This window comes from Solea senegalensis, linkage group LG20 (genome assembly GCF_019176455.1).
Source record: "Solea senegalensis isolate Sse05_10M linkage group LG20, IFAPA_SoseM_1, whole genome shotgun sequence".
Lineage (NCBI taxonomy): Eukaryota > Metazoa > Chordata > Actinopteri > Pleuronectiformes > Soleidae > Solea > Solea senegalensis.
In genome coordinates this window covers 4,777,815-4,790,178 of record NC_058039.1, presented here as the reverse complement: position 1 = coordinate 4,790,178, position 12,364 = coordinate 4,777,815, and the positions used below count along the sequence as shown (strand labels likewise).

General features: G+C 40.9%; 1 protein-coding gene across 1 annotated transcript in view; it reads left to right on the top strand.

Moving 5' to 3' along the window:
* The window catches only part of LOC122786300 (CUB and sushi domain-containing protein 3-like), a 303,505-nt gene that overhangs the window by 168,581 nt on the left and 122,560 nt on the right, over nt 1-12,364 (top strand). The window contains exon 7 of the mRNA XM_044052500.1: nt 10,767-10,879. Coding sequence (XP_043908435.1) covers nt 10,767-10,879 — 113 coding nt within the window. The remainder of the gene's footprint in view (nt 1-10,766; nt 10,880-12,364) is intronic.

Here is a 12,364-nt window from a genome sequence, read left to right as displayed (position 1 = left end):
CAGCCCCCACACACACACACACATACACAACCCCTGTATCGTCTGTATCGACAAGAAAGGCAAAGAGACAAACTACAAGACTCAAAGGGGTTAAAAAAAAAAGACAGCGAGAGGCAGAAGGGCATTTTGAGTTGCAAGAACAGATGAGGAGAGGATGGGAGGTAAGAGGATAAGACAGGGAGAAGCAAAAAAAGCAAGAGATTCAAAACCTTCATCTTGACACCACTGCAATAAGATTAAAACCATGCAAGCAAGTTAATCCCCACGTTTTAAACTTGGGTCATATAGGAAGCATTTGTTGTTGGATTAAGATGTGTGGAGAACTGTGAAATTACTGCATTATAGGAAGTTTGGTCAGCGATGTAAACACCATATGCCGCGTGAGCCGGTCCATCTGAGTTTCCCTGAGCTGCACAGCTTGCTCAATATATGAGAGTGTTAATTTTTAGAGCTACTGTCTTTTTCATAGCTGGCACTGATCTCTCAAATCTGGTCAAACTGCAGAACTGTTACATAGGAGCAGCTGAAAAGCCATCGTGACAGGCGCTTGCATTTTACGAGGGGAGTTGGAGAATCTACGAGCTGCCTATAGGGGAAGAGGCATGTGACAATTAAATTAAATCATCACACACTATGCAAGATTGCATTAAGATTGGTATATTAAGATAAATCTTTCTCTGCTATGCATGCAAAGAGTTTAATCAAATTACTCTTAGAATCAAAGTATGGTTTATAATTGGATTAGTGTATGATAATTGGATTAAAGTGTTTACGCAAACAAAGTCATGTTAGGCATAATATTCATTCAGGATGAAAAGTTGAAATAGGTCACTTTCACTCTATAGCGCTTTGAGGCATCTTCAATATTTGACCTTTGATCGCAGTGTTTTTCTGTCCAAAACTATTCATCATGATGTGAGACGCCGCCGCGGTGCAGGAGGTTCGTCTAAATAATTCCTTTCTCTGCGCTGTGCAATAAGCACTGGATTGGGTTTGTAGTCAGTGTAATAAAGCATTGCTCTGTTCGCTCCAGGGGCCGTGAAATGTGGTGTTTCATGTGGAAGATATTGTCAGACATTGATGACATGCGTTATCTCTCACCCCCAGGTCACTGCCGCTGCCCAAAAATGTCATATTTAACATCCCATAGCGAGGTGCCGTTACTGTAGGTGCCGCAAAGCCAAAGCCGAGGGACACGGCCAGAGGTTTAGCACCACTGGAAAGCGATATGTTGCTTGGACTGACCACTGCAGATTAATTCTGCCATTATACATGTGGAGTCATGGTCATTCCACCGTGCCACACAGTCCTGTGCTTGTGATGTATATGTACCTTATTCCTAATTTTAATACATTACTTATATGTGTGTACTATGACGACAGTCAAAACCAGTCTTTTTTGTCATATATTTCACACAGTTTCTCAGCAGGTACAACTGTGTGTTTCCCAAGTGACATTTGCATCCTGTTCTGCCATAAATTACCAAATGAAATGGTGCGAAAATCTTTTATGCAGGGCGCACGTTCCGCCACGATAAACAAAACTCACTCGTTTCTGTCTTGGAAAATTCATGAAGGAGTCCAGTCGCTAATGATTCCGTGACTTTAATGTCTGGAGAACGAGATTATCTTTTTTTTTAAAAAAAAAAAAAAAAATTGTTGTCAACTCTTCAAAGTGGATTTGTCGGAGCCTAATTTAGTGATTTAGTGTTGTCACTCGCAGTAAATGCTCGGAGCCGTACAAAGTAGAAGGCTACTAAGATGATTAGTTGGGATTATTCAAATGTCCTATAAGAAATAAAGCATGTGAGGACATCCAAACAGCCTCCACTGCCCTCAGAAGTCTTTGCAGGCGATTTGGGGACATTTCCTTCCATTTAGTCACAAGATCACTGGTGAGGTCAGGTGACGATGTAAGAGGGTGATAAGGCCTGTCTTGCACTCAGCGTTAAAGTTTGTTGCCAAGCTGCTGACCTCAATGAAGTTGAGGGCAGGCCAGTCAATTCCAGTCAATTTCCTGTGCTGTCTGTCTGTCTGTCTGTCTCTCTGTCAGTGTTTACTGCAGCATCAATGATTTGGAGCTTTTTTGACCCCAAGTACAAAAGTGTAGCCTCAAAACACGTAAAGTTGACATTTCAGTTTAAAAGGTTAAAGCCTGTAAAGTGACAAGCATATCACTTGTGACTTTGTCGCCCCGCAGGGAAAACATGTTTGTAACCACCATACCACATTGGAGTGATTAAAAAAGTCACTATGTGTCTAATTAGGTTTTGAATCATATAAAATTCAGCTTCATTGTCTGTTGTGAGACGGTGGAGGAGTTTTCATATCAACACCGTGTTTGAGGAGAACTTGTGTGCGTCATGAAGCCATGTTTTTAGACACGCTATCTTCAATATCTTCATGCAGTTTACAGGATCTGTAACGTATCCGTGCTTCATTTAATAAATAATCTGTGTCAGAGTGATTTTTTATTTATTTTTTCCCCATTACAGTCTGCGGCCTGGGTGGCTGCGTCTTTCATGTTTGGTTTCATCCTTCTGAACAAGCCAGTTTCCAAAAAAGGAAGAAAAAAACAAAACATGCCAGCTTGCTCCTCCATGAGGAGGCAAGCAAGAAGGAGGAGAGAAATTTAGATGAGATAAAGGAGGGGAGGTAGCACAAAGCAGGGTCCTGTTGTGAACACTGATTACTCTCTGCCCACTTGAGATTGATGGAGGGTGACACAGCAGGCTCGATCACGCAACCACGAACACACACACGCACACTTCAGCTATACACACAAACACATATACATACATAGTGTATCTAAACAATGGTGTGGTGTGCATGCACACACACACACACACACACACACTTACACAGAGGACTTCTCTGTCTCTGTATACTGATTGATGATAGCTCCACCCAGACTACATTCAGTGCATCACTCCTGCAGTGTGTGTGGGTGTGTGCTCATTTCTCTGCGTAGATACAATGTGTGACAGAGTCTCTCGCTCTCTCTCTCTCGCTCCACCCCCCACCACAACACACCTCCCTCTTAGCATGTAGGTAGATATGTGTGGCAGTTCCCACCTGTCATAATTAGAGGAGGCTATTGAGACGGATCGCCTGATTAAGTTGAATTCCCCTACTGTCTAATGATTACACTCACACACGCTAGCAGACACAGACATTCGTGTGCACACACACAAGTCATCACCATGTCTGCTCGTGTGTGTGAAGAATCATTATGAAGTTTTTTTTTTTCATGAATAGTGAAAATAGGAGGTAAATAAAGTTAAATCTGACATAAAATCCATTTTAGTTCAATCAGATTGACCTGTTTCTTTTATCTACAGCAACGTACGACCAAACTCAACAAAAATAAATAAGCATAGATCAGGTAAAGATAAAGACATGCACAGTGCAGGGGAGCCTGACATGGTTGGATGATAGAGGTATGCAGGAGCGCTTGGTGGAGATACATCTTCCTGAAGATAGAGAGGGACGCCACCTTTTCTGTTAGCCTTTGATAGCTTGTTTCACCATTGAAGAACCCGAAACAAGAACAACATGTGCAACAAGTACCTCGTGTGCAATTTGTCACATGACAGTTCTTACAATACAAGGTTCCCGTGTCGTCTTGCATTAGCGACTTAGATCAGATTTGCTAACCCAGACATAGGTAGCAGGTGACGGTTAGTGAGCAGCATGTGCCTTAGGCTGAACAAGATGCATCTGTAAGGGTTTCACTGCGTATGAAGGAAGCTCTGCCAGGAGAACATTGCTGCAAACAGGGCAAGACATCATGACCATGGTATCAAAATCATGAGATAGATACATCATCATCATAAGAGAAGGAAAAACTCATTTAACGTTGATTCCCACGTCACCTCATGGTTTATGAAGAAGTAATTAATGGAGAACTTGATTGGCCATGTTGACCTATATAAAATATCTCTGCTGTGGTGTAGGCATTCATACATGCAGATATTTTTAGCCAAATAAGTATGTTATTTCTGAAAGATAAGGATCCCAGTAATGAGTCTTGGGGCACCTTTGTTGAGAGGGGATGGGATAAGAATGTGTGTCCTGTAAAGACAAGACAAGAAGCACATAATTCACTCTGTCTTTGTCCAAGATGTCCATAACAAAGAGTAGGTAAAGAGCAAGATGGGTTGGTTCAGTGTCTGAAGAGGCTATAATACTGATGACTCACCTGCTGATGACACTCATCATATCATATGATGGCACAGGTGGAAAAAAGAGTGTCTGGGATAATTGATTTGAGCTGAGATATAACTTCAGTACTGAATTTAGACTTTACATCAGTGTCAAGAGATTCAAAATGCTGCATTTGGGGAGAAAAACTACATTTGTTTAGGTCCCTAAAGTTTAGGGTTTGTCATTGATTATCACTTGAAATTGTTCTACACATTTTTATAGTTTTCTCTTCTGGAAACGTGCCAAATTTCATGTTTTTTTTTCCCCCCTCAGACGTCTGGAAAATGCACCACAGAGGATATTCTCCAAAGTGATTTAACAGTTTAATTACTGCCCCTGTAAGAGTTTCACCTTTACTGAGGGGAATTTATTACTCAAAAGCTACGGCAGGTTTTTTTGCAGGTGTTCCTAAAAACTGTCCAACATGGGCACCAAAAAATGTAGTGTAAGGTTTTCGTCCTAAATCGCTCTTTCTAGTGTATTTATTTGGTTTTTGGTTTATTTGTACAGCTACAAACAAACTATTGTCCTTCTGTCAGTGTCTGTGTGTCTTCTTCTCTTTCTTCCTATTTCACTTGCTTAATGTCTCAAAGTTCCCTCATCAGTATTTGCACTCTGCTTCTTTATTTGCCCCTTCTCCCTCTCTTTCAAATAACTGTTTGTATTTCCGTGGAGAAAGAGGGGGAGCACTGCTCAGTTTTGTGTTGAATTGATGGAAAAATGTAAAGTAAAATAGTCATATTTTCTCTTGATCTCATCATGAACTTACTGTGAAAATCAGAGAGCTTCTTAAGTTCCAAATTGTTTTAGTGACCTTTGGAAAGCCTGGCGTCACCCATCGTATTGTGCCAAAGAACAAAGAATAGGACGCCCTTAGATTGTGATATTTAAGACAACACTACAGTCAATATGGAGATAATCTATAATACATCAGGGCTCCCCTGAAGTGCTTTTATCGTAGATATTTTGGGAAAACACCCACAGTCACTGACAGAAGCCTTCAGCAGATGAATTATTTAATAATGCATTACAAATTGTCCACATGGGAAAAACCATTTAAATTCTGCGCACCTCAGAAGCTGCCGTTTTTATTTTATTTTTATTTTTTTGGAAGTATTAGGTTGTCTGCTGGGTGCTTCATTTTAAGCTTTGATTATTAAGCTTTAATTATAGGCAATAAGTTGCCCGAGCACACACAGCGCTTTTAAAGATATTTTCATTACTCATGCTAGGGGCCTATGCTGTAACTGCATCCCATCTCCATCCCAAGACACTGTGGAAGAGTTGTTCCCTGCTGCTCTGGAGATCCAGATTGATGACACTGTTGCCAGCTCTAACTTCACCTTGGCTAATGATATCCTAGATGTGAGTAGTAAACTTGTGTTTGAGGAAGTGCACAATACCACAGGCCATGGAGAGGGGGGAAAAGAAAGATGGCTATGGTAGAAATCAGGCAAAAAGAGTATAAAGCGAGGGAGAAGACGCATTAAAAAAAGATTCTGACGTAAGTTGCCTCATAAGATGTTGTTTGTTCTAATCTGAGGTAAGAGACTAGGCTACAGGAAATAACCGTTTTCTATAATTTGGATACTTAGGCCTCTGGAGGTTTGTTTGTTCCATTTAATTGGCTCTCTGTCTGTTTGTTCTAATTAATAAGCATGAACCATAATATTTTATTGTCTGTGCACAGCAGTGGCAGACAATCATCTAAGAGTTTACCAGAATTACGTACTTGAAAGCATCATTTGCTGCAATTTGAAACTAATTTATATCAGATTATCTAAAGCACAGTACTTTTAATAGTCTTTGTTTTTTCTTCATCCAAACATTTGTACATGGGGTAAAAATGACTTTTTGTACCCTTTCTTCTTATAGTTCACATTGATATCTTTAGTCTTGATTTACACTGATGAACAGAATATGTTGGCAGGTGATATTTCAAATGCCTTATGCCAATTTTCTGCAGCGTTCCTATTATCTGACCCTCTTTCATCATATTCAGTGTCCAGTCACTTTCAGCTAATAGACCAATGCAGCATTGATTTGCCATAGTGTGTTCACTTTAAATTGAATCAGATCGATAAAGCCCAAAGGGGTTTGATTAAGGGCTGTTTCATTATTTAGAATATTTGTGGCAAAAAAATAAATTCTAAATTAAGTTTTCTCTTCATAAAGTCGTTTGTGACTAGTATTTTCTGTTGGACACAAACTCAGACTGTATCCAAGCCTATTAATTGATTTGTTCTTTGCACCATGGGCGGGCCTTAGGAAGCTGCCTGCTGATTGGCTGATTGGTCTCGCTGTCTGTCTGTAAATTTGTCAGATTATAAACGTTAGATACTTAAAAATATTTGGTCGGACATTGACGGGAAAACTTGGGGGACGAGTTCCAGACGGACGGCGACTCCAAGTGTATTTTCAAACAATAATTTGATCAAATTGTCCTGTGAGCCATATGACACCTGGACACTACTTCTAAAATCTAAAAAACTACATTTGCTACTTCTTATGCAGTAAATAAACATTAAAAAGAGTCTAACAGAGAATCAGACAATCAGCACAACTCGAGAAGGCATTAAGAGAGTGCAAATCTCCTCCAAGGCCACTCACTTTACCACGCTGTCAGTGCAGTCCCAGACCTTACAAAGTACACAATCATTTCTTTATTTTTGGTCCCATCCGACATTCCCAGAAACTTTCATCAAATTCTGTCTTTTACTTTTTGAGTTATGGTGCTCACAAACAGACAAACAGAAAAACAAACAGACAAAGGTCCCCGAAAAACATAACCTCTTTGCCGGAGGTAATAAAACAATCAATCCAGTTTCTTAGATGGAGAGACCGCCCGGGGTCGTCTGTCGTGTATGAAACAAGCGTGTCCGTCTGTGCTCATCTGATGAGTTCAAAACATCGACTGACAGTCCCATAATATGAGTGCTTTTAAAACCTCAGGGTGAAACTCCACAATCAGCTACTTCCCAAGCAACCGTCCCCACTGCAGCGTTGACTGACCATAATCCCAGTAAATTAACCGCACACACGATGATGTTTTCGCTCTACTTTCCCCTGATTGTATGGGACAACTCGTCATGTTGGTGCCCACTAAGGACTTGTCTTAATGAAATGGGTCACGTTCATTCGCAGTGATGTTATTGTATTTTTGTAATATATGTAAATCCGGAAGTTTGTGGGAAGCCACTGTGCACGTGTGTGTGTACTTAATGTGTGTGTGTGCTAATAGTCGACATCAGAGAATCCCTCTGATCTAGGGCACAAGGTGACCCTCTCAGTCTTGCTCATTCACACACACACACACAATCTCCCATGAAAACACCTGCACAGCACTTTCGTGCTCCACCATGCCCCGCTGTTATAGGTAGATGTGTGTCGTGAAGTCATGTATACACCAAAACGCCGCTCTCCTTGTGCGAGAGCATGTATTTGTGTGTAAGTTGACGTTAATGGGCTGTGAAGGTTAACAGCAGGTGGTTTATAGAAGAGAGACGAGCAAACACGAGAGGGCACTTGACGCTTTTTCGCCATTTATGCTCGTTTACCTGGTGTCTGACGCCACAACTAAAGAGTTTTAACCTGTCTGGTGTTCCCACCAAATGAGAGCAGCAAACATCAACACACTGATGTAGAGGATGGAGACTACAGCTGCAAACATTGAAAGATCTCCTCAGAGTCTTCGAGCAGTGACCTGCTACACATCACTTTCTCAACCACAAGAACCTCCTTCTTCTTCTTTTCATCCAATTAAGGGATCTTACCCCTCCCTTTTCGATGAAAGAGTGGCAAATTGGCTCTTACGTAGAAGCACTGTGTGCTATTAAAGCCTCAGTACAGTGTTAAATTAAACCGTGACAGTCGGGTAGACCCATGTTTCTGTATAACTAAAACCTTGGCACATTTGCAAATGCCATAGGACGCAAAGAACAGTAGGTGAATTGTAGAGAAGGAATATTCACTATGATAATAACCACAACCAATGGTAACTGCCATCTACAGCTTAAGACACTACAACAAATATTGAGTTTTGCATCCGCGTTACTGGGTCAAATCATTTAACCCTTTAACACCTGAGGCTCAAAGTGTCCGTCTGGACTTTTTTTTGCTTATTTGAACCATAACAGGGCCAGAAAATGTGCTGTGACTAAGTGCTTTTGCCCATTTCTCCAGAATAACTTTCAATAACTGGCAGTTATTTACAATTTACTGCACGTTAAAGTAGTGTATAAACCATTTAAAATGAAGAAAAACGAAACATTTTATAAAAAAAAAAACAAATTTGAAAGTTGACTATAAAACATACTTAAAATAACACTTGGTTGAGTCTTTGTCCAAAACAGTCCAACAAAATGGAAGCTATGTACAGGTGTCCTCTGTGGTGACAAAGATGCTGAAATTACCTTAATAACCACATATTGGCTTTGACATGCAACTTTTCAGCTTTCACAAGCCGCTGGAATTCTTCCGATTGCGTAACTGAGTTTTGCATCAGAGACGCTGGGTCCAATCCCTTAACCAGGTGTGGGAAAACTGAATAAAAGTCATTAAAACTGTAGTGTGTAACATTTCAATCCCAACGATGTATGTTACATTCAAACCATCTTCAAATGAGTTCACATAATCCTGATGAAGCTCATCAGCAGTAGTACGAGAACAGGAGTCATCGCACAAGCAGTGGTGTGGGAACAGAAGTTACGCTATGAAGCTTTAAAAGCAGCTTGGAGTCACAAAAACTGACTGGTCGCATTGGATGGTGAAATCCTGATATTCTATATGCTGTATTCCTAAGTTTGTGCTGAGAGACTTTGTTCTCACTTCATTCTGCACAGCAGCTACAAACTCAAAGACACACTGAGACACAGACTCTCTCCGTGTTCACACTGAGATGTACAAGCAAGATAAAGAAAGTGAAGAAAACCAAGTAAAGTCAAGTAAAACCTTAGGCTGATTTCTAGTGTCTCTTTTTTTGCATCATGACTATCTCATTTCACAGGCTTTAGATAAGTCCTGCTTCATCTAAGACGATCTAAGTATCTTTTCTGGGTAGGAATACGTGCGAGTGTGTCTGAACGCCCATTTAACTCGAGGTCCTGGAGTGCAAGGCCTTGTTTACAGCTCTTAATCATCTTCAAGGGCCTATTAGATCATGTGAAAAAAGGACACGGGTGAAGGTTTTCTAAGTGTGTGTTTGAATACAGGGTTTCAAAAAAACCAAAAAAGAACTGCAAGTGTTTTTGTTGTGATTTCATTTTAGCTATTCAATCTAATCGTCTTTGAGGCGTCAAACTGATGCTGCTCTCAACCAATAAAGCGAGTCAGGGTATTACCCAATCAGATGTAAAGCAGAGTCTTGTCAACGGTGCACAAGAATCCAAAATTTGGGGATTTGCGAAATATTTTCTTTCAATAGATGAGGTCAAGGGAAAACTGAATGTTTATAATTATTGCAGGCGATCGAAAAGTACACGTGTTGAGTGTTTCTCTCATCTCTCTCCACCCATTAGTAAATATCCAAGTAGACAAGATGGTCCTCCAAAATTATTAACAATAAAACAAATGCGTCTTAAATAAAATGAGTCGATACTGGATATTTTGTTGAGCCAGCTGGAAAGCAGCCTATAGTATAACTTTACTGCCTACACACACACAGTAGTGAGGACACTCGTAGACATAAGAGCCCCTTACTCTAACCTTAACCATTGCAGCCTAACCCTAATTCTAGCTCTAACCCTAAAACCAAGTCTTAACCTTTAAAATCTCATTTTAACAGAACCTGAGGACCAGCCAAAATGTCCTCAAGTTCATCAAGTTTTTTTGGTCCTCACTATTGTATTCAAACAAGAACACACAACATTCAAATAAATGGAAACAAAATATACACACACAATTAAAAAATGTTGCAAAAATGATGATGAGAAGTCTTACTGTTAAACTGAAACTTGAAAACTTAAGTATTGTCTCCTGGTGGGACACCTAAGTTGGACAGGCTGAGGGCCAGAGACCTGACTAAGTATACCAATCTGGGGGGACACAATGCAAACAATTACATTGTGTCCCCCCAGATTGTCCCCCCACCCCCAAATATGATTTCTGAACCTCTGGTAGCTCTAGTTTGTAGCGAGTAACTGGCCGTCAATGAGTCCAGATCAATTCCTTGTGTGAACATCCATCCATCCATCCATCTTCTACCCCTTTACCCTCCACATGAGGGTCACGTGGGGGTGCTGTGCCATTCTCAGCTGACATGGGGCGATAGGCGGTGGTCTCTATTCATCTCCTTTTCTTCTTCACTCCTTTCTCACTCACACACACACACACACACACACACACACAGTACACACAAGGCCACATCCTCTCTTAAAGGGCCAGGCTCGACCCACAGCACCTGCATGTGTATGTAAAGCCTTGTATCAGTTTGATTTGAAATAGGAGCAAACTGACTTCTCTCAGAGTGTAGATGTAGCTGTAGATGAGCGGGGAATATGATTGTTGCTTTAATCCCTGTGAATGTGTTTTTTTGATCTTTATTTATTTCCGTTGTTCTTTCAGGTTGTCAGGCAGCAACGTCCCGTCGCCTATTGTGAGCAACAAGAATTGGCTCCGACTGCATTTTGTGACTGACGCCAACCACCGTTACCGTGGTTTCAGCGCTCATTACCAAGGTAGGCAAAAATGGATACCTGTGTAGTAAATACTCACTCAGTGTGGGTGTGTGTGTTAATTTGTAATAAATCTCATTATATAGAGAGAGCATCTGCAGATTTCTTAATGATTGTTGCTTTTTCCATTTTGCTTTCCCTGTATTTTGTACTTGCTTCTCAACTGACAGTTTTTCCACATAATGTTGCCTCTTACTCCCTTTAATTACACCTGTTGACTCCAGACCTCCTGTCTCTTCTTTGATACTGTTTTTCTGTCTCTGTCTCTGCATCTCTTCCTCTCTCCCCGTCTATTTCTTCTCCTTCTACTGTCTCGTTCTTTCCCTTTTTTTTACCCCCTTTTCTCGGGTAACTGCTCATGGAGGCGTACAATTTTCTTTGACACAAACCTAACTGGTGGAAAACATTTGGAAATTCATTTGGCAGCGTTCATGTGTCTCACCAGCGGTAATCAGAGCTGAATATTATGTGTAACAGATGTGCAGACAGCCTGAAGTAGATATTGTTTATATTTTTTCACTTGTTCCTTCATATGCTGCTTTAGCCTCAGATTGTCTCTTTTTTATGAACCATTACTCCTGTTTGTGTGTGAATCATAAGCGCATTACCATTCGGTTTCTTGAACATCACAACATACAAAGGGGCAGGGGGGCTGTGTTGGTGTTTTCATGGCACAGACACTGTGATTGACCAGACACGTTAAAGACACAATGTTAGTAGGCGTAACGTCTCATAGCCTGAATATCACTCACGATCAACCATTCTACTTTTATCTCATGGCTGGGAACATGCTGTGTGTGTTAAGTGTCACAAAGTTAAACTAAACAGCACACTGTGTTCTTCCTCCATGTGGGTGGACAGCAAAATCACGGTAAATCACGGTCATGCCTGATGCTAAAATTGCACTATGCCACTTCATTATTACTGACACGTTCCCCCCCGCCGCGACTCGCCTTTCACTTCAGCACATTCACCCACCGTAATACCAAACAGACTCAGGCAGGCTGAATAAGGTGTGCGCCCATCCTGGATGTCAGCTCTCAGGTGCAGCAGTCTGCACCGTGCATTGTCACAACTGGGCCCCGCTTGTGTAGTATGTCAAAGACAAACACACCACCAGTGATAATGTCATAATGTTTTGAAAAGGCAACAATGACGACGACAGCAAGACAGACTCCATTATTCAGAAATGACATACCTTTACAAAAGAATGATTCAATGTGTATTTTCTTTTTGTGCATTGTCATCCTCTCTTTTCAACTTGTTTTTTTTTTTTTTCCCTCTCACTCGCTGCTTGCCAACATTTCCATGGTGCATTTTTTCAGTCACACCACAATGCTGGTTTACCATGTAATTGCGGCAATTTGCTCATTTTGTTCCCAGTCGTCACTCGATTGCTGCTCAACCTCTCCAAACGTCTTTGAATTGAAAAATCTTTCTTTTTTACAGAAAAGTCATAATTATTAACCGCAGAGGAGCTGATTGATG